This window comes from Pygocentrus nattereri, chromosome 10 (genome assembly GCF_015220715.1).
Source record: "Pygocentrus nattereri isolate fPygNat1 chromosome 10, fPygNat1.pri, whole genome shotgun sequence".
Lineage (NCBI taxonomy): Eukaryota > Metazoa > Chordata > Actinopteri > Characiformes > Serrasalmidae > Pygocentrus > Pygocentrus nattereri.
Genome location: NC_051220.1, coordinates 36,745,650 through 36,769,180, shown reverse-complemented (window position 1 = coordinate 36,769,180; position 23,531 = coordinate 36,745,650). Strand labels below are relative to the sequence as shown.

General features: G+C 41.2%; 1 protein-coding gene across 2 annotated transcripts in view; it reads right to left on the bottom strand.

Moving 5' to 3' along the window:
* Window positions 1-23,531, bottom strand: part of efcab11 (EF-hand calcium binding domain 11) — a 90,879-nt gene that overhangs the window by 43,255 nt on the left and 24,093 nt on the right. The window contains exons 5-6 of one of the 2 annotated variants that reach the window (XM_017715075.2): window positions 19,286-19,376; window positions 19,061-19,200 (exon numbers count right to left, since the gene is read on the bottom strand). In XM_017715075.2, coding sequence (XP_017570564.2) covers window positions 19,113-19,200; window positions 19,286-19,376 — 179 coding nt within the window. In that variant the 3' untranslated portion in view covers window positions 19,061-19,112. Of the gene's footprint in view, window positions 1-19,060; window positions 19,201-19,285; window positions 19,377-23,531 lie in introns of those variants that run through there. The other variant, XM_017715076.2, reaches the window with a different exon arrangement.

Sequence of the window (23,531 nt, the reverse complement as noted above, 5' to 3'; positions counted from 1 at the left end):
TACCTGCCTTCCAAAAATCCACACCAAAGCAGGCATTTTTCAAAAGTTCCTTCCTCCCAAGATGAAACATCAGAAGGGTGTTTTTTCTAGTCTTCAAACAGGAAAATCTCGCTCTTCGGTCTACACCGGGACCACCGTAAAAAACAGCTTCAAGGGTTTTTTAGGCAAGAAAATGGTTCTATATAGAACCACAAACACTCAAAAAACCATTTGCATGATTAAAGCCTTCTTTGCATCATAAAAGCATTCTTCAGATTGCTGAAGAATGTGCTATAGATAATTTTACATAGAACGTTTTTGAAAATACTTCTTTACAGAACCCAACATGGTTCTTCTTTGTTACAAACTTTACATTGTAACAATAGCAGAATCCTTCTTGGTGTTACATGGAAACCCTTTCAAAAACAGTCTATATAAAACCATATACACATATTTTCTGTCAATCTGAAGAACCATTTCATCATTGAAAGAACCCTTTCATCAGGTGAATAGTTCTTTTGTAAAGCTTGTAACAACAGAAAAACCCTTTTGGGTGCTTTATAGAACCCTTTTCAAAAAGACTATAGAACTGTCTATAGCACATTCATGCACATTTTTGATCAATCTGAAGAACCCTTTGTTGATGCAAACAAGCCTTTAATCATGCAAAGGGTTCTTTGAGAGTACATGGTTCTATATAGAAGCATTTTCTTTACTAATGAACCCCTGAATCACCATGTTTTTAAGAGTGTAGGATGCAAGCAAGCATGTTTACAACAGATGTAGCAAGGATTAAAGCTATGTGAAGTACTTCTTCTATTTTCATAGATAACAGCATGTCACGCAGTGCCATTACTTACTTTGCTTTTAATGTAAGTCAATGGAACCAGAATTTTTTCCAAATAATTTTGGGCCGTTTCTTTAGGTCCGTTCATCGTGAAATTCGTGAAAATCGTGAAGGACAACAGGCATTTTCAACTTATGTCAAAAACTGAAAAAGGAAATGGAGATATGAGGTTTTCGTCCGACAGCAGTAATAAGCAAGTTTATAAGAGAATATTTAACAACTCAGCACTGCAGTTTGGCACAGTCACAAACTTTCCCTACTTGTTAGATATATTAGAAGCAAACTTAGGGCACTAAACATGTCTTTGCTGATCAACTCCATTTCAGGTAGGGGGCGAAATTGTGTAAATTTCACTTTCAAAACATTGTACTGAAACACTCTCACATGACTTTTTTACATTCTCCAAAAGTCTTCTTGAGAAAACAGCAAAAAAGTGCACTAGGCCCAGGTCTTCACAGCTTCCTCCAGTTTTATTTGCCCTCGTTCCTTCAGCCTAAGAGACGACACTTACACAAACCTGTGTCACACACTCCCGCCTTAAATCCCAAGTGCAAAAACGTTAATGGCCTGTGGCTTTGAAGCAGCCCTTCCATGTGGAGGATGTTTAATAATAAAAAGGTAAAAGCGGAAAGGCTGATGAGAGAGAGGCCGTCCCACAGTTCCCCAGAGCCTCCGCTCCGTCACAGCCAATCAGGAGAGAGGCTCCTGCTGCTCAGGGCACAGGCACGCTAAGAGGAACTCTACTTTTTCCTGCTCTTGCCTACATATTGCTTCAAAAACCGGCCTCCCGAAGCTAAAGTTAAAGCTGCAGGGTGCTGAACTGACTGGACTTTCAGCCCTGTGGTTAAACCTGGGGGGGAAAAGACGATGCTGCGTTCACAGCAGGCGCTGTCACGTCCTCTCAGGAGAACCATTAACCCTGCCCGGTGACCTTCAGGGCACGGTGGGCACAGGGCCTTGCATCCAGACTGGCCATGGCAGAATTGGACAATCAGCATAGTGCCTGCAGAGATCAAAGCTATTCTGACCCTCCATATGGAGAGTGGCTTTGATAGACACTCCACTGGAAAGCCTCACAGGTAATGGAAGTTCTTACAGAGGCCTGGGGTGAGCAGAAATGAGGAACTGAGGATGAGGGGCAGATGAAAGACGGCCACCTGCTCTCCATGAGGGAGCGCTACCCTGCTCTCGGAAAGGGAGGTTTTGATGAAAGTTTTTCTTTTCTTCTTAGCTGTGAAGGATGTCGCTTAAGCTTTGGATACCATTATGTTACCATAACATCAAAAGCATTTACTAGAGAAAAAGAACCGCTCACTTAAGAGTCTAAAGAAGAAACTTTTTCAAAACTTCCAGACCTTATTAAGTTAATACAACGTGCTGTTTCTGTACATGCGCATGTAGTACAGCTGGACAGTCTAGACTTCAAGGGGCTGCTCACTTACTTACTCTTCTCTTACGCATAGCAGGGGTTAGAGGCGGTTCATTTTTTCCGAGGCTCCTTCAAGACTGTGATTTTAAGTGGCTCAGACAGCCCTTATCCACTCTCTACTGCCCTCCACCATCCGCTCAGAAGGACTACTCATTCAAATAGCAATAATGGCTCACGTCAAACTGAAGCAGCGTAATCATATTTTTGTTTGAAATACAACAGAATAATGAGATAGAAACAGCCAAAGGAAGTTCTTCAGAGATCCACTTAGAAGGGGGAGGAGGGTACACAGCAGACGCAGGGAGGGAACAGCATATGAAGCATGATAGGCCCTAACAAATGGAGTGCTTACTTTGATATCTGTTTGGCTCCACTGATTTTGGACTTGAACCACTCAGCTGCATGATAAAGAATAGCATTTCAGCATGTCTGGAAAACTCAGGCAGTGTGCCTCTGCACTGGCCCTTCACTCTGAGTGCAGAAAAGAATGGCAGGTCATTCATTAGCACTTTAATTACCTGGGAGGTAACAAGCCCTTTTAAAGAGCTAGCGTGGTTAAAGTCGGCAGCATGAGCAGACTGGCCCGTTTACAAGCCTGCCAGTTTTTCACACTTCTGTCTAAAACTATCTCATTCCAGTCAAGGGAGGCTGCAAAACGTGGAGGACGGGTGCGTTATTTTGTGGAGTTATGAAGTGACACTGACAGACAGGGCGTTGTTCGTGCCATAGCTACTGTAGCTTCTCCGGGCGCCAGATGCCTGCTGCGGTTTTCTTCCACTCGCTTTAACACGTTTCAACCAAGCAAGACGCAGTTTATCAAAAACTTCAAAGCTGCTGACAGGTTTATCCAAATCGGACTAATCCCTGTCCAAATCAACCACTGCTTCCAAAACGGTGTGATTTCTTCACGGAATTAAAGTTTCATCGTAGAAAAACTTATCATTAGTATCGGAATGGACAGATTCAGCCAGTGTACAATTACAATCACAGGCTTGTCAAAAACATTCTTTAAAAAATCATAAGAATAAATGACCATTGCATGCAGAGATGTCTGGACACTGTGCAACTATGATATGTCACTCAGCAACAAAGAGGGATATTTCCTACACTTTTAAAAAAGATGGTTCTTCAAAGGTTCTTTGTCGTTAAAAGGTTCTCTACATCGTGAAAAGGTTCTTCATATTGGTGTGGAATGTGCCGAGGATGGTACAATATAGCACCTTTTTAAAAAGGGTTCTGCTATTGTTACAAGCTTAACCTCATCAGTTGATTGATTTATTTTTGTTTATGTTTGGATATTTATGTTCTGGTCAGGTCTCAGCTACATTATAAATAAAAGTTACCCTCAAACAGTTTAAACACAGGAAAAAAAAAAACAGTATGATGTTTTACTAACCTTTTGCCATGGATGAGCTCACTAAAGGGAAACGGTAAAATTTCCATTTTTTTCAGTGTGGAAACATAATGACCCATTTGTTACTTTAAAATAAAAAGCACACAGGTCATACATAGTGTGGAATTTGCAGTAGTAGTTCAGCAGATTTAATTTCATGCCCGTTCATGACCTCCTGTTCATCAACACACAGCTTACTGTCACTTTCAGAACTAAACCTTGTTTCTCAATTTTTCATAAATTCTCCATTTTTTCATTATTTCAAAATGTAAGCTCCAGTTTATACTGTTTCAAAATTTCATGAAGAATGGGCCAAAAGAAACAGTCCAAAATATCTTCAAATAAACTATTCATACATAAACATGAACAATATGGATTTCTTGAGAGTTCTTGGCTAAGTTTGGCTTGGACTTGGTATAGCTACCAGAGACAGAGCGCTGACCCACCACAGAGACTGAGAAGCACCTGCTCATCTTCAAAATAGGTTGTTAACGCCAAGACTGAAACTTTTAAGGTCAGAAGGAAAATAGACCAATCAGGCATAAAATAATGACCACCTCATTGTTTCTACGCTCATTGTCCATTTTATCAGTTCCACTTACTGCATAGCTGCACTTTGTAGTTCTACAGTTACAGACTGTAGTCCATCTGTTTCTCTGATACTCTGTTACCCCCTTTTTCCGTTCTTCAGTGGTCAGAACCCCCTGGGACCCTCACAGAGCATGTACTATTTGGGTGGTGGATAATTCTCAGCACTACAGTAACACTGACATGGTGGTGGTGTGTTAGTGTGTGTTGCGCTGGTCTGAGTGGATCAGTCACTGCTGGACTGAGAATAGTCCACCAACCAAAAACATCCAGCCAACAGCGTCCTGTGACCACTGATGAAGGACTAGAGGATGACCAACACAAACTGTGCAGCAATAGGTGAGCTATCGTCTCTGACTTCTCCAAGGTGGATTGACAAGGTAGGAGTGTAATAGAGTGGACAGTGAGTGGTCACAGTGTTTAAAAACTACAGCAGCACTGCTGTGTCTGATCCACTCATACCAGCCAAACACACACTAACACACCACCACCATTTCAGTGTTACTGCAGTGCTGAGAATGATCCATTACCCAAATAGTACCTGCTCTGTCAGGGTCCAATGGAGGTCCTGACCATTGAAGAACAGGGAAAAGGGGGGCTAACAAAGTATCAGAGAAACAGATGGACTACAGTCTGTAGCTGTCTGTAAGTCTGTAAGTGCACCTATACAGTAAGTGGAGCTGATAAAACAGACAATGAGCGTAGAAACAAGGAGGTGGTCATAATGCTATGCCTGATTGGTGTATGTGATCCAATGCAATGTGACAGATTTATATAAATAAATAAACAGCAGTGAAAAAGCCCTCAATCCAATGAACAAATCAATTCTGACAAAAAAGAGGGAGTGACCTTGTTCAGGTGGAGATAAATCTCTACAGATGATCTGATTTTAGCTGTATTGGTCCAAACCCCAGACAGAGGAGAGATCATTTTAGATAATACCTCTAATTAGCTCCAAAGGACAGCTCTGACATTTTTAGCTAATAACCTCACTAGTCTAACGTGCAATATACACATTCAGACATTTCTGGATTAAACGTGTCTTGCAGAGTTTCTTCTGGGACGTGAATGTCCATCCTTAAACATGACAGCAGTTACTTATCACGTTTTCAAAGCCAATAGACATAGTTATTTTGGCTGTAGCATAAAGACAATCTACTTCAGTTCATATCAGGCCAAAAGCACATGTATGCATTTTATGTGTGACAACATACGACATAAAAGCCATAATGCTGGTGTTGTCCTTTAATGCCCTGATTTATTCTGTACATGAGAAGCTCCTTAAATCGCTGGCATGATTACGATCTTCCTGGTAGACATCAAACGCATAAAATCTGGCGCCTTATGTGCGACATCAAGACGGCCGCAGGTGGAAATTAAACGAATAGTATTAGATCGAAAAATAAATATAGCACTGTAATCTACCAAATGCATGGAACACAGGAGCGTCATGCTCGTTTTAAACACACTCCCTGCTCCAAAGGCAGGAAAATAATGAAACAAACGGCAGGTAAACTACATTTTCCAGTTTTTTTTATCGCACGTGCTTATCTAGCAGCTCCAGGGAGACTGGGGCCAGTGTTTTGTGGAACACTGTGGAACAACTGCTCCCTCTCAGATGGAGCTTTGCGAGAAGGTCTTCTGATGGACATATCGGCGTGTCTTTATTAGCCCTGAGCCCAGAGAGAGAGAGAACCCCCGCTCCAACCTAGCAGCCGGCTGCTATCTCCCTCAGACAGCATACCATCGCCCTCTCCGTGGCCCTATTTAAAAGACACTTATATTTTGGCTTCAAGGAACGTGCTCCTCTGCTACCGCAGGAGATCTCTGATACCCACACACCAAAAAAAAGGAAGTGAATGAAAAAAAGCTTCTCATTAGAATTCATGCAAGGTGAATGTACGCCAGCAGAGTCCAGTATAACTGTCATGGCAACTACATTCGCTACAAAGATCCCAAAGGAATCACCCCCCCCCACTATCCGCACCCTCGTCTAAGCCACAGATTAAAAGGAAGTGAAGGAAATTCCTACTGGAGATCTTACATTAAAGCAATAGTTCTGTGAAAAATCTAATTTACACAATTTTCCCCTTAGCTTGAATGTGCTCGATCAGAAAAGATGTTTGGTGTTCGAAGCTTCTTTAGTTGCTCTGGATCTTCAAGGCTCTTGCATGGGCGTAATATTCTTTTAAACAGTGCTGGGAACTTAAAAAAAAGGCTAATTTGGCTGTTGATTTTCAAAACAGTGTTACAACATGGACACGCACATTCAAATACACATTCACCAGCAGAATTTAATAAAGAATTTTTAATTCTGTGTTTATGACTAATCTACACTCTCTCTTATTTTAAAATGGGACAAAGCTTCCACCTTTGAAAATAAAAGAGCAGCACTGTAACACTGTAACATGTACATACATGTATTTTTATATGCATTTTAAAGATATTAGAAATGTGTGTAGCTCTTATTAAAGCCTTCCAGTTTTAGCTGAGCTAGTATGTGAAAACATTCTCTATTTCTGTTCTAAGCTGCTACACTAAATGGTTTGCCACTTTAAATGTAAGTTTACCCTGTAAAATTCACTATGTATGACCGAATATATGTGGACACCTGACCCTGACCATCACACCTATATGAACTTATTGGACATCCCATTCCAAAACAATGGGTATTAATAAGGAGTTGCCCTGCCTTCTGCAACTTCAATGGCCTCCGCTCTTTTGGGAAATCTTGTCTGTGGGAATTTGTGCCCATTCAGTCAAAAGAACATTTATGAGGTCAGGCTCTGATGCTGGTTGAGAAGGTGTAGCTTGCGATCGACATTTCAATTCATCCCAAAGGGGCTTGAGTTCAGGGGCGTTTGCAGGCCACTGGAGTTCTTCCACACCAAACTATGTTTTTATGAACCTCACTGTGTGCTCAGGGACTGTGTGCTCAGGGACACAGTCATCCTGGAACAGGAAAGAGTCTTCCTCAAACTCTTGCCACAAAGTTGAAAGCATAAAAATGGTTAAAATCTCATCTTATGCTGTAGCATTAACATTTCCCTTCACTGGTGCTAAAAGGACACGCACCCTGAAAAACATCCCCAATGGCATTATCCCTCCTCCACCAAACATTGCTGTAGGTACTGTGCATTACAGTGGGTAGTGTTCTCCCACAGAAACCTAGATTTGTCCAATAGACTGCCAGATAGTGAAGCATGATTCTTCACTCCAGAGAACACATTTCCACTGCTCCTGAGTCCAGTGGCAGTGTCCTTTACACCACTTCAGCTGATGTTTGGCATTGCGCCTAGTGGTCTTACAGTCATGTGCAGCTGCTTGGCCATGGAAACAAATGTCCTAAAGATCCTGTAGTCAAGATATTTCTTTTATGTTGGATCTCTGCAATTTTGTGTTGTCTACCGCTTTGTGGCTGAACTGTTGTTGCTCCTCGATGCTTCCATTTTACAACTATAGCATGTGGACAGAAATTTCATGGACTAACTTGTGGCAAAGGTGCCATCCTGTGACAGTGCCACTACTGCCACTGTTTGTCTATAGAGATTGGTACATGGGTATATGTTTGCAATGGTTGTGGCTAAAACACCTGAATAATTAGGAGAGGCATTCACATACTTTTGGCTATTTAGTGTAGCCTGGTAGCTTCTAGCTTTTACAGTGAAAAAAAAATATGAAACATTTTCAGTAGAAAAAACACAATAAAACATAACAGACATACACAGAGATGCACAAATAACTTAATTTAAATAAGTACAAAAAAGTAAAACAAATTCAAACTAGACAAAGTTCTGCTCCAATTTTTTAAGTCAACTGCAACAGAGCAAGTGCCCACAGTCTCAGCCTTTGCTTGATTTAACCTGGCAATGCCTGCTCCTGTACCAAAACGTCCTTAAAACTGTGCAAGACTCAGTTCTGAACTAAATTTCAAGATAGCTTTTTTCATGCTGTTGCTGTTTTCTTTTGACAGAGTTTCAAGTTAGGTGCTCAACCAAATCCAAGCAGAAACCAGGCTGGGTAGAAAGGAAGATCTACATTTAAAAGAAAAGCAAGCAGGAAAGCTGTTGCTTCCCAGAGATGTTTTACTGGGGGGCCCTTCAGAAAACATGCATAAATGTTCTGAGAGCATCTAAAGAGCATTTAGAACAACATTTATCAGTGCAAAGTTTCACTTGGAATGTCTGGTAAGGCGTCTTATAAAATTTGTGTGCAAATGTATAGTGGATCAGCTGATGAGGGAAATTTTTAGAGGAAATGAATGTATTCCTTTGGATTTAATCCCAATCCAAATCTAAGTCGTCTATGGCTACATCACGGCTCCAAGGTTTTGATATATCAAGCATATGGTGAAATAAATTTGCTACAAACAGTAGATACCAAACCCCCAAATATGGATGTAACCTGGAAAAAGCTAAGCAAAAGATTAGTTTCTAGAGGAGTGTCCCATGGGACCCCTATATGCCTGCAGTGCTACACAAAGCCTAAGATACAAGAAATAACAGAAGCTTGGGATGGAATGGGAAACTTACACCTTTTGTAAATTTAATATATCATACAAATAAAAAATAGGAACTTATCCTACATTACCCTCAAAAATGTTACATTTGTCTTAATATCCAGTTATGAGACAGCAAAACCCACTGCATTCACCTCTCATCAGAAGAAACATAGCATTTAACTGCTATTTCAAATATCTGAGTGGACACCACAGTTGGACTGTTTTTATTATTGTAGAATACCCACCAGAGTATCATGTGTCAATGTCAAATCAGCAATGACCAAAGATACTTTTCTGCATAGGTTCAGAGTGTCATGATTGGCTCCTCCCAGTCCTGTCCATGTGCTTGTGTTTGCCTTCTAGTCCTGCCCATGTGCTTTTGTTTTCATTGAGTTCTTCCCAGTCCTGCCCTCTTGTTTTTTAGACCCTGCCCTTGATTGCTTCCACCTGTGTCTGGTAAGCCACCTGTGTCTTGTTTGCCGGTTGTATTTAAGCCCTGTTTTTGTCCTAGTTTATTGCTGGTCTTTGTATTCTCGTCTGGTGTATTATCTTGTGGTCTTTGTTCTATCCTGTGGTGTTTTGTTTATTTCCAGCCTACGTGATGTTTCCTGTCTGTGTTTAGTTATAGCTGTCCCTCGATACCCCCATGTTGGCTCCTTGACTCTGGAGTGCCCTGAGAATGGATTTGCTCATAATAAATCTCGCTTATCTTAGCATATGTGTCTGCCTCATCATCACTCCACGGCGTTACACAGAGGCATTTTTAGGAAGCAGCGGACTACTATGTAAAACTATTATGAAAAACAAACACACTACACTTTGAAAAAGCGGTAGGGAAAAATTGGGCATTTCAAAAAAGTGGTCCCCAATGTCCCCAGCATAAATAATACCTATGGACTAAGACAGTCAACAGGCAGTGGAAGCTTATACCCTAACAATTAGCATCATGCAAAAAAATATCTAAATGGTCACATACTTGCCTCAAACTACACCAATCAGGCATAACATTATGACCACCTCCTTGTTTCTACGCTGATTGTCCATTTTATCAGCTCCACTTAGAGTATAGGTGCACTTTGTAGTTCTACAGTTACAGACTGTAGTCCATCTGTTTCTCTGCACCATTGAAAAACAGTAGAAGCAGCTATTTTGAAGCCAACATTTTGTCCAAACTTTTATCCAATTTTAAAAATAACCATATACCCTGACGGCTGGACTACAATCTAAATCTGAACTCTCACTGAACCACCGTTTTCACAGAGGAACGATTTACACAGGACAGATTAGGCATGTAGATTTCAGCCAAAACAACCACTGAGATTTGTGACATGCACTTGTGTTGAACAGACAGACAGAGGGCAAGACAGGAGATGTACCATCATTAACTAGATGTAAAAAATGTCCTTATTTAGCCAGTGCATGTGTGTTTGGTTTATGTGTGTGTGGTTTGTGCTTATGAAGCACTCTCAGTAAGTAGTGTAGCACGCCAGTCAGCCAGACTTCTTTAGTGCAGCAGCTGGGGGAGCAGCCACAGGCAGAGGGCAGCACTCTGCTAACCCATTCGTCCACTCCAGGGGGAACGAATGTGATTACTGCATTACCCTCTGGCAACCCAGCCTGCATTTGGAGTGTGCCCTGCACCAGCTCGCTCCCTTTGAATCAAAAACAAGCCTGTGGAGAAGCACAGAGCCAGACGGTAAACTAACAAAAAACAAAACAAAAAAAACAAAAACAAATTATTTTCAACGAAAGAAACGACTAAGCAGACTGAAGAAAGCGCCACTCCATTCTGCGCTTCTATTCTTAATGATCTCATAGACGAGACAAGACTCTAACAAAGACACAAGGAGGTGTGGTGCATTATAAAATATACTAAAATAAAATGATGCATTGATTTGCTGGATTTCAAGGTGTTCAGCATTTCCATATCAATAAAATATACAATATCAAATAGATGTAAACTTTGGCATTTTTTTGACTGATAGCCAAAAATCAATAGTTATTGTCATGCCAAAATCAATGACCCAACCCATCAATTATATCATTTATAAAACAGGTAGTTCTGGTTCTGAAATGTGATTGGCTGAGCCATGTTTGAGGCCACTGTAAAATACTTGACATAAGCACACTTGCGAGTGCCCACATCAACTGAATTCTGCATTAAGGCACCAAGGTATGTATATCAAACACACAACCTGAAACCACATTAAACACCTTCTACAAAAAAACCCATGTTTAAACCGAGGAGCCAAATTATGATATATTCATGATTATATGACCAAAAACATTAACTACTGAAAGTTAACAGTATGTGTTCTGGTGTAAGTATGCTGGTGCAGTATGGCTGCCCTTTTACACTGGATCTGTTTGTTGTATGTTGTTTGTGTGTACTGTTTTAATATTTTCATGCTGCACCATGTATGCACCAAGATAGCAGCCAAGAGTGACTTTCCCCCATGGTCCAGAGGTTTTTTGAGCTGATTGCTGCAACGACATTACTTTACAGCTACAAGGTTGCCTGGACCAGCCACTTGAGTAATGCTACACTGGCAAATACATGGCTTCTTGGGCCGGCTGCTTCAGTGATGCTACATTGGAGCTTTAAGGCTGCCCAGGCTCGTCGCCTGAGCGACATTATATCATAGCTATGAGGCTGCCTGGACTGGCTGCTTGAGTGATGCTTCATTGCAGTTATGAGGCTGCCAGGCCTGGTGCTGGTCGGCTGTGTGACTGACCCTACAACATGGCTATGAAGCTGCCTAGGTTGTTTGCCCCCCCCCCCCCAGGATTTGTCAAACAATTGTTTATTTATTGGTTAATAGTTAACCAGTTAATCATTTACATCCCTGAAATCAACAGTGTTGTCCTTTAGGCAACTCAATTTTGGCATTTATTGTGTTGATATCATATTCATGCACAATCAATTACATTCAATACATCACCTTTAATTCAGTGTGGTTACAGTTTGTGTGGATGTTCGAGTGATCCCGCTCAGTCAACACTGACGTGACTCCCAGAAGCCACATTTCAGTTAACCATTAGGTGCTTTTTGAACACCAAGTACATTACTGCTTTCGACTGCCTCATTGTGCTTTCATTAAGCTCAGTGTGTCGGTGAGAGGAGGGGGAGAAAGGAGCTACTTTAAGGGATTTATGCACTCCGAGCTTCTATGGGCAGGCAATAAAACTGCAGGCCAGTGATGCCTCCTTTCACAGTGCTACAAAAAAGGAAATGTAATTACCTTGATATGGTGGCAAAAGAAAAGGGCAAACTCTCAATATGCAGTAAACGCACTCACGCTGAGAGCAGGCAAGGCTAATTGTGCAGCTGATCTGTACGAGTTTCTCTCTCTCACTCACCCTGGTCATGAAGGAGCACCCACTCTAGGCTCACCTGGCTAGCCTGCAACCTGCCTAGGCTGCAGACTCCTGAGCCTGGAAGCCACCAAAGACGCAGGGCTACTCGGTGGGCAATTCCCCTCGTGAAAAATTGAGGTGCAAAAATCTGTTGGAGAGGTACTTGCTTGTAACCTCTTCCTTGGCTTCAGGCAATCACATTGTGAAACAATTTGCATGAATATTTTGGAGGAGCTGAAAAAAGCCATCATTGGTTAATAGGAGAGAGAAAACTGCTACAGAAGTTTAATTTAAGAATGCTAATTAATTCACTTATTCATCAGCCTTCATTTCAGCTGATTAAAGGGACTCGGAAGACAGAGGCAGAGCAAGCAAGCAAGTTTTTTTTCGGGGAGTCTTCGGGTAAACTGCCACTAATCTTTTACAGTCAAGTGCTGCAATGTTGAGAGATATATAATTACATTTCTCTTTGATAAGGGCAAGTGCTTTCATATTCCGCCTTCTCAAGTTATTCTCTGCGAGTTTACTCAATTTCAAAAGTAATACAGGCAAAGTGACAGAGACAAATGTAACTACTTTAGGTTCAATATCTTTAATAAAACAGAGGTAACCAAACTCCAATTTGACCTTGAAAGAAAACAACATCTAGCTCACTTTTTCAAATGGCCATTTATTGCTAGTCTAATCTAAGGCAGAAAAAAAGATGATGATAACTATTATAACCATTATAATTAGTCTAATTTGCTTTGTTAAAATGTGCTTTTCCTACAGTCTGAGTGGACATTTGTCTGCATGGCTGAATTAAAGCCAGGAGCGTTCAAAACAAGACAATGCGCAAGCAAAGGCTGCTGGGCAAGCCTCCTCGTAGTTACTAAAGCACTGCAAGAATGCGTGCAGCAGGTATTTATGGAAAGGCGATGACAGATAGTTGCTCTGGAAACAGTGACAACAAAAGAGAAGGAGAGCAGAGAAGAGGAGAAGACGTGGAGAAAGAGAGAGAGAGAGAGAGAGAGGGAAAAAAAGCCCAACTGCAGGCGCTGCTCAAGGTGTGATGGTACCAGCTCTGCGTACCCCGTCGCCATGGCAACAAGCGGCAGCGGGGAGAGATGACGGTGTTAACATTCATTCAGAGAGGCGGCACACGTCCATAAATCTCCCGCACATAAAGAGGCACCAGCCTCTCCGCTAATGGTGCGAAGCCTGCAGGGTGCTCCATTGTTCTGCTATAATTATGACAAAAAGGACAGGACAAGGGTGTTGCTCTTTTCTTCACAAAGAACCGCAAACATACGCACGCGCCAGCACATTTAAATAGAGGCTTCAGCTGGTCTCAAGGTGCACATGAAGAGCAGATCTGACAACAAACACACACTCACACACACATGCACACACAAAGTCGTGCGTGCCCCTCTGAAGGAGGCACCAGAGGCAAGCGTTCTCATTTATCACTTTGTTGTGATAATCTGTCCTAAACACAGCCCTGGGCACGCAGATAAACTCTGAACACAACAGTCGAGCTGGGCCTCATATCTCTCGCTCTTTCCACTTTTCTTTCACTCTTTTTTGTGGGGAATTTCATCTCTCCATCCCACCCAGTCGTTGCCAGGCACGCTGGGTTAGCAGCAGCGGCACCATGACTGCGGAGAGGAGAGTGCGAGAAGGGTGGAGGGGGCCAACAAAAGAAGATGGCACAGTGGCGTGAAGGTTATGACTTTGAGTGTGCTTCTTTGGTGCTGGCTGGGGACCTATAAACAAAATAAAACAGACACAAAGGCTGAGCAGCACCCGGTCTAGCATTTCTGTCACTAACTCAGACAGTTAGAAGTGACATTTGAGACTTCTGCACAAACCTTGTCATCTTCTGAGTAAGGTTCAGCTGATATACTGGTTGGCTGATATTGCCAACTCGGGGTTTTACATGCTGTAGGCAAAAATATTACAAGTTATGTCCTGAAGGGCAGGCCTTTAACTTTTTAAGGTGTATGCAAAAAGATTGTTGATTCTGCTTCTTGTGTTGTTGCATTTATTTGATGCTTTAAATTTTATTTAGTCATCATAAACATACCTCTTTGAACAAGTCATACAGCCATATTTTATCATTACTCTGGCTAAACAAAAAAATAATAAGTGCTTATCAACCCAAATGATGCTGTGAATGAGCTTGTACGCTTGGAAATAAATACACTGCATCCAATAATAAAGAAGGCTGAGTGCATCTTTTATACAGTGATAAGAAACATGGAGGCACAGAGAGATCTCTGATTCCACACACTGAACCATTTTACTATGACCACCATGGACAAGCATGCTGATCAACTACTCTGGGACCAGATATTAATCAGTTAAAAGGAACACAGATAAATAAATAAACGTTTTAGTAACTACTGTAAATGTAAAATCTGGAAGTGATGAGTTGAGTGTGGGCCCACCTATGGATGCTTGGAGTTTAATGAGATGTTAACACTCCTCCTCAGCCTAACGATACACTCTAAGTGTGGATAATATGACTGCTTCACAAAATGCCTTCCTAAGTACACTGATCAACTGCATGTTTCATTACAAAAGATTTAGTGCAGTTCAGTATATGAAGAGCAAATAAAAATTACAGTATCTTTTAAAGTGTGATACTGGTGCATGTTGGTTTCAACTATCAAGCCTAAGATAAACTAGATATAGTGAAACAGTACCATGATCATATAGTTTTGCCATAGCATCCCCTAATCCATTCCAACAACAGCACGACATTCCCAAACGAAAGACGAAGTGACCAATCCATCTTCTGCCTAACAAGAACTAACTTCTATCATAGCACTTCTTGATAGGTTGGACAAGCTTTGTAAGATGTTGGTAAAAATTTGATTACACTACATTTTCAAAAGTATTCGCTCGTCTTCCTTCACATGCATATGAACTTGAGTGACATACTATTCTTACTCAAATTCGCTCATCCATGCCTTTATGGACCTTGCTTTGTGCACTGGTGTGCAGTCAAGCTGGAACAGAAAGGGGCCTTCCCCAAACTGTTCCCACAAAGTTGGGAACATGAAATGGACAAAAAAATCTCTTGGTCTGCTGAAGCATTAAGAGTTCCTTTCACTGGAACTAAGGGGCCGAGCCCAATTCATGAAAAACAACCCCACACCATAATCCCCCCTCCACCAAACTTTACACTTGGCACAATGCAGTCAGACAAGAACCGTTCTCCTGGCAACCGCCAAACCCAGACTCATCCATTGGGTTGCCAGACAGAGAAGTGTGATTAGTCACTACAGAGAACACGTCTCCACTGCTCTAGAGTCCAGTGGCGACGCTTTACACCACTGCATTTGACACTTTGCATTGCGCTTGGTGATGTAAGGCTTGCATTCAGCTGCTCGGCCATGCATTTCCATTCCATGAAGCTCTCTATGCTGTTCTTGAGCTGATCTGAAGGCCACATGAAGTTTGGAGGTCTGTAGTGATTGACTCGGCAGAAAATTGGCAACCTCTGCGCCTCAGCATCCGCTGACCCCGCTCTGTCATTTTACTTGGCCTACCACTTTGTGGCTGAGTTGCTGTCGTTCCCAATCGCTTCCACTTTGTTATAATACCACTGACAGTTGACTGTGGAATATTTAGTAGCGAGGAAATTTCACGACTGGACTTCACGGTACCACACTGGAATTCACTGAGCTCCCTAGAGCGACCCGTTCTTTCACTAATGTCTGTAGAAGCAGGCTGCAGGCCTAGGTGCTTGGTTTTATACACCTGTGGCCATGGAAGTGATTGGAACACCTGAATTCAATGATTTGGATGGGTGATACTTTTGGCAATATAGTGTATCTAATGAGAAATTGTAGTTGGACAAATCAATTTTTCAAAGGGCACATATCATACATTTCTCATATAGTTTTATCCTTTAACATTCTCTTATGACATTTGCATGGGTTTACCGTAATTCATTTACACATGACCCTTTTCCAATCTCTATTTTTCCCTTAGAATTAAAGAGGCTGTTTTTTGTTCCTATGCTTCTAAGACTGATATATGTAAATTAGCTCTTTTCTGAATGGCTGGCTATATTTGCCTCATGCAAAAGGCAGTCCAGGCTTAAAAATGTCTTTTAACGTCTTTGAGAATGGACAGGGCTAAAGTAGGCTGAACAGATGCATATATGCAAATGGACTATTGTATGCGACATCACAAATACAATTCAATTGAAACAGGATGCTTTACAGCATAGCTTCAATATTTAGACAGTGGGGCTGAACATTACTTTTTGAAACTTTTAAATATGTAAATTATTCAAACTGAACTAAACAGAGTTTGTTTAAAACTGCTACAGAATGCAGTCTTCTGATTAAATGCTATCAATGTGTTCTATAGCAGCTATTCAAGACAGTCACCATGCTAAAGTTACCTCAATTAAAAAAGAAAAAAACCTAACAAATATGCAAAATAAGTACCATTTGAAATTAATAAACCACTCTAAATGTTGGTATTTTGACAAAAAACTGGAATTTCTACTTGAATTTCTCATACGATTAAATGGGATATTTGCCAACATACAGTAAAGCTTGTCTACTTTTGCAACAGCAGTTCCAAAAGAATGCATTTGTGGGTGGGGTATGAATCGCTCAACTACTAATTCAACTTTTATGATCACCAACAAGCAGAATGTAGCTCCATCCTCTATTTCAGCTGATGTACACAGAGTATTAGTGAGCTGAGGCAGAGATTTGTGTGGTAACACAGCCGTGCTGCTCTCAGCAGTAACTGCACCACGCCACCATATCCTAACTGCAGAGGATGACTCACAGCCACCACAGCATTAAATCTCCACACGCACACGCACGGTCCCCAGCGTGAGGAGGCCCACGTCACACCTCAGAGAGGTTCCAGGGTTTCTCCTCACACAGAGGGAAGAGACAGCATGCCCTCTCACTGCTACAGCCAGCCTTCACATCCTCTCTCCAAAACAGCAAAGAGGTGGTAATAATGTGTTACAAAAACTGCAGATGCAAGCAGACAGCCCAAACCTCTTGGTACACCACGAAACACGCACATGGATAAATACAGAAAAAGCTGAGCAGGACATGCTAGGCTTGGTATTGGCTGAGATTCAGTAATAGATCTCAGCCTGGTGATAAATGTTTGGAATGGGTGTGAACGCACAGAGGAGCAGGCTCCACCTGTTGGAAAATGGAGCTCACTCTGGAGTGAAGAGTGGGGGGTTGTTTGACAAAAGATTTCGAGTGTGAATAGTGTGGAAGAGAGACGATGCAGCTGAGGAAGTGTGAGAAGGCCGTGACACCTCACTAGCCTCACCATGCTTAAAACATTCACTTTAAAACATGATCTGATGTGTTAACTTTACCTGGCTGACTAAACATTTTGATTTTACTGAACTTAAAATAATCAGTTGTAGCAAATTATTGTTCTGCTATGAGAGATTCAATGAACTCCAAATTGTAAAGCAGCCAGGTTATGTACCTTTTTAACCTCTTAAACAAATGACTACATTTTAGGGCTAATAAGTCAGTATATACATCAGTAACAATGCAAACTGGAAAACTCCAACTAAAATAACAATTTAAACATAGCTACATCTGTTAAAGCCTTCTACAGTAGAGTGTGATTTCCAGTTTACAAAGTAGGAAATCTCCCTTCTGATGATGTATCTTGAAGATGGGAGGAACTCCAGTAGCATTGATGTGTCTGATCCACCCAGACCAGTGCAACACACACTAACACACCACCACCACATCAGCATTACTGCAGTGCTAAGAATAATGGTAATAAGGTATGCTGTGGTATTTAGAAAAAAGGATGCTGGCATTTAAAAGTGGTGATGGTAGTAAAATTATGACAAGTAGGTTTCTATCCTACATGCAAATGGCCAATTCAGAACCAGGAAAAACCTCAAAAGCGATGCATGACTAGTCACATGACTTACCCCATGTATACTGTGGCAATATTTTTTTTAATTAAATCTTCTTCTTTCAGCTGCTCCCTTTAGGGGTCGCCACAGCGGATCATCTGCCTCCATCTTGCCCTATCCACTGCCTCCTCTACTTTCACACCAACCATCTCCATGTCCACCTTCACTACATCCATAAACCTTCTCTGAGGTCTACCTCTTCTCCTTCTGCCCGGCAGCTCCATCTCCAACATTCTTTGACCAATATATCCACTATTCCTCCCCAACACATGTCCAAACCATCTCAACCTGGCCTCTCTGGCTTTATCTCCAGACTGCTCCACCTTCACTGTCCCTCTGATCTGCTCATTTCTAATCTTGCCCATCCTTGTCACTCCCAACGAAAATCTCAGCATCTTCATCTCCGCCACCTCCAGCTCAGCCTCCTGTCTTTTAGACAGAGCCACAGTCTCCAAACCACACACCATAGCAGATTTTTTCTTTTTTTTTAATTAAATGATTTTTAAAAATGGTATATTTTGCGTTTCAAAGTGTCTTTTTTTTGTATGAAGAATAAATTTTACCTAAATAATCATTTGAACGATTTAAAGAGCATATTGAAACTCTTTTGGCCCAAAGGACGTTTAAACACCTGAAAGGTTTGAGTGCTGATAAGTGCTGACATCACAATAAGATGTGCTTTAGTGTTATTATCATAGTAGATTTTTTTTTGTCAACTGTTCCTTCAGTTTTGCAGTCATTTACAAAGAAATATGAAAATCTCTATTTAAGATGTAAATTCATGACAAAGAAAACATGTTCACTTAACCGCTTAAACCATAAGAGACCACTATTTCAAAATCTTACATTCATCTTCACTACATAATTTATATTAGTTTCATTTTAGCTACCTAATAATTTATGCTGAATAATAAGATTTATGATTCATACCTGAATAATAAACCTAGAGTTTAAGGCATTTAAAAAAAAATGGGTAAATGTTCCCAACCTTTTAATGGGCAGTGCACACACACATACATAATGTTTGCAAAACTAAGTAAACCGGTAGCAGATTGCTGAAACTTCAGTGGGGGGTTTGATCTGAGCTTGGGTTTAACATCAACATCCATTGATGAGCTCCAGATTAGGGAAGTGAGGAAGAATGGCGTTCTGCACGCCAAACACGAGAGACGAAAGAGAGGAAACACTGAAGAGAAGATCAGAGAGCACATCACTCGCTGAAAGATGCATCAACACAGAGGCTGGGCACAGCTCCGGCCGCTCACTCTTACCGAAAGGCCTCCAGCACTGTTCTGTCCGGCAGGCGAGGAGCCACACGCGCAAAGGTGCTTTTGAAGTCCTCCAACTTCAGGAACCCACGACCTGGAGAAAGAGCGCAAGCTTAGGCTTAACAATCAGACCCAGATTCATCAAAAACACATCAAAAGACATTTACTGTAGGTCTTGGCAGAATTTACAGCAGCACAATAGAACAAAGCACACTGAGGGGAAAGGGATGAGCTGCCTCTTGCAGCACGTTCTGAAGAATATCTGTAATTTTAAAGGTCTTTAACTATTGGAAGTCTATTAAAATTTAAAGCATCAGAAAATATTTTCTCTTTTACTTTACACAAATGCGCTACTGCTTGAAAGGTTAGATTGTCACTCCCACTCCGCCATGTGCCTTGTTTACTTCCCGGTCGTCCTCGTGTTTCTTTGTTTTGATTATCACCGTCCTGCCCCCTTGTTTTGTGACTCTGCCCCGATTGTTTCCACCTGTTTTCCACCTGTGTCTTGTGATCCCTTGTGTTATATAAGCCCCGTGTTTGCCCTGGTCTGTGTTTGTATGCTTGTTTGACGTGCTGTATGTATTGGATGTCTTGCTTGTTCTGTTTGAAGTATAATATTTGGATCCTGAATTTATTTCGTTTTGTCTGAATCTTGTTCTCTCCATATTGGCTCATTGACCCTGGACTGTTTCAACCACGACCCTGGATTTGCCCTCGATAAAACTCGCTTATCTCAGCATGTGCATCCACCTCATCGCTCCACGTCACCAAGATACACTTTTGACAGAATGTCTCCATTCGTTTCAATAAGCTGAGAGAGAAATGAATACAGCAAAATGTATATATGTATATTGGCTAATTACATCAGCAGATATTGAAGACCCATTGCTGATAGTAATCTAAATTATATATTTATATTATTATCATTATTATATTTACTATATACTATATAATTATATTATAATAAGGAGCCCTGCTGGTGACATCCCATGTAAATAAAAATAACGAGTGGCCACGACTTAGTAAGGTGTGGGAATGACATAATTAAGTCATGGCCACCACTTAGTAATGCATGGGAACACAACCAGGATCTCATTCCTGTGTCTTACTACATTGTGGCCACGCCTAAATTATCTTGTTCCTATGCTTAACTAAGTCGTGGCCACGCATTATTTTTATTTATACAGAATGTCACCAGCGGGGCGCCGCATTTCAAATATTTATGGTGTTTATGTTATATAGGAATTTGAGCTTCTGGAACCAGTTTGAGTTGAAGAAGTGTAACAATTGAGAGTCGACAATGACTAAAACACTGTTTAACTGCAGGAGTACAACATTAAACAAAAATCTAAATATAAAAGAAATATAAAATTACATCCGTCAATTTAATCAGTTCAAACTTTTATCCCATTGAAATTGGTATTGGACACATTTTCATATTAGTAAGGCTTCACTCAAATTACTGCATGCTTTTTTTATTGCCGGCAGTAACTGAAACTTCTAAGAGTCTGAACTGGTTTTCCCCATTTCCTCTTCTCACTGTAGGGCTGGTAAGTGTTTGTTGTTGGCTGAGAGACGAGTCTGCTTAAGTCTCAGTGAGTCTCGCGGAGCTGCTTCCTGAGAGTTTTCCGCGCGTCATTCTCAATGGCTGGCACTGAGGACTTTGATTTGCGGGAAATAGCTCCCCTGAGGAGCTTTAGAGCGCTAGCAGCCAAAGTCAGGGCTGAGAGCGGAATATGTTTAGCGCATCTGCTGAAGCAATGAGGGCTGCGGTGTGGCTCTGAGCTGCGGGATCAGACAGGTGCTGGGGAACACCGCCTGGCACTTGCAAGCATTCCAGCCTGAAAACAACAAGCTACTGACCACTAACTACACCACATTTCCAAAGCGTGCTTTGAAACGTTAAGCACCACAACAACATGAAGCTACTAAGCATAGGAGAATAAACACCTGCACAAGGGACATCACAATGCCTATATGTTTTTTTTCCAGTACAGCGCTTGTCAATCAACTACATTTTATGCTATAAAACTCTGGACATCATTGGAAGTAAAGATGCACAAAAAGTGTCTTAGTAATGTTCTTAGCCACTACAAACTTCCAGAAGAGCTTCAGTGCACTTTGGCACAAATTCTCCAAGTCTCTGGAACTGTACTGAACACCATTCAGTTGGTGTCAGAGACATAGGAAGCTGTTTTAAGTTAGGGGTGCTGAAATTTTAAGCAGTATACATGTGATGTGAACGGTGACATTGTGTAAAATGATTTGCCTTCTGTTTTTTTTTTTTGATAAATTACATCAAACAGAATGTGTGATAACACGGTGAGAAATGACAATATACCTACATACCTGACACATTAAACACCTGATACACGCTCTGATTTCTCTACTCTCTGTCCTTCCAGACAAACTTCATGCAAATGAGTTGAGTGACGTCCAATGAGATAGTTAATGTGAGGCACACTAACCAACTGTATCATAGCCACACACACAAACGCACTGAGCGGGAGATATAACGGTTAATACAAAAGAATGCAGGATATGCATGACATGTTTTTTAGTTAAAAAATAGGCAGATTTGGGCTCAGACATGGCCTACAGCTCTGCCCACACTTTCCCTCTTTGCACCTTGACCTACATGTGTTTTGGTGATGCTACCCCAAAGCAGTGAGCGAGGGAAACAGTTCGCTTTGCTTTAATGAAAATACACTGTTAACGTAAATAGTGCAGCTTCTGCAGGTTTTTAAAATATATGAATAAAACATAAAAATACAAACTCCACTTAAAAACAAGCAGATACAGGTCTTTACTGCATTCAAATTCCTTTCAAGTTCAGATGTTTTGATTATTTTCAGCACTTAAGCAACCCTGAAATCCCTGGTTGCTGTTGATGATGCAGGAAAGACTACATTCACATTATAATCTTCACTGCCCAATTTAGCTTTTTTTTCCTATCTTTCTAACCGCATGGTTCACATTTGTGTAGGGATGTGATCCTTGTGATAGGTGCTCAGATCTGGTGCTTCTGAAGACCACAGTATACAAGTTAATTCTGATACTCATCAAACTATTCAGTGAGAGTTTGTGACCTGTGGATTTGGGCTTTGTCACCCTATAAGAAACCACTCACATTGAGATAGAAAGGTTTCATCAAATAACTTAACTGATTTACTTTACTCCTTCCCTCTAAGGGCACAAGTGGCCCCAAACCATGCCAGCAAAATGGTCTTCCTCACTGTAGGGGCCAAGCATTCAGGCCTGTACCATTCTCTTGTTTATGCTGACACTGTTTATGTGATAACATGTCTCATCATATCCTGCATTGACATTGTCAGTCACTTAAGGAAAAGTCACTCTTCTGCACAAGCACTATGGTCACTGAATGTGCTTTCAAGCACAATTTCCAAGCCTATTTGAAGGTGAACAGCCTTTGGGACTGAAGCTCTTGCCATCAATGCCAAAATAATGAACCCTCGTTCTGCGTCACTTTTTTCCTTTTTCACTGTTAGAAATAAAGGTACTATGCAGGTACATGATTCATTCATCAAGCTACAAACAATGTAAGTGTAACCTCAAAGGTACAGCAGTGGTTTTAAGGTCCAATGGTGTACCTTACATGAGTTTTTCCCAGTGGACAAGTAGATATTTGTACCTTTTCATAACTAAATGTTTTAAATCAGAACACTGAAATAAAACGCCTGGAGACGAGACGGGGTGTGTGGAGTCAGTACAGCTTAGAGAGTATAATTTCAGTGGATTCTGGTGCAGTTATGCTCCCTGACTAAAGGTACTGGGATGTACCCCTGAGGGTATCACCACAGTGACAAACGGGGTACTTCCCCAGTGACTGTGTCATACCTTTTCTTCTGAGAGTGTTCCATCTTGATCCAAAATGAAGGTCAACTGGGCTTGCATTATATTACACACCACAGATCAAGGTAGCATGTTAATTGCTTGATCGTATCGTGCAATACACTTGTCTGGACGAATCTGCACTTGTGCTTCTTCACTCATTTAGTTTCAGATTAATTTTTTTTCTCTTTAATTTGTATGTGAACCTCAAACTGTGCCTGTCGTTCTATTAAAAATCTGTGACATCCCTAAAAGAGACCACCACACAAATAAGAGAAAAAACTCCCTTGAACCCTGAAACACTTTATGGATATAGTTGCTGTCAGAGACACACAAGCTTAGTGTTGTTTCTGCTGGTGCAGTTTTGTGTGTGTCTGCGCTAGTCTTGTCTGTGTTT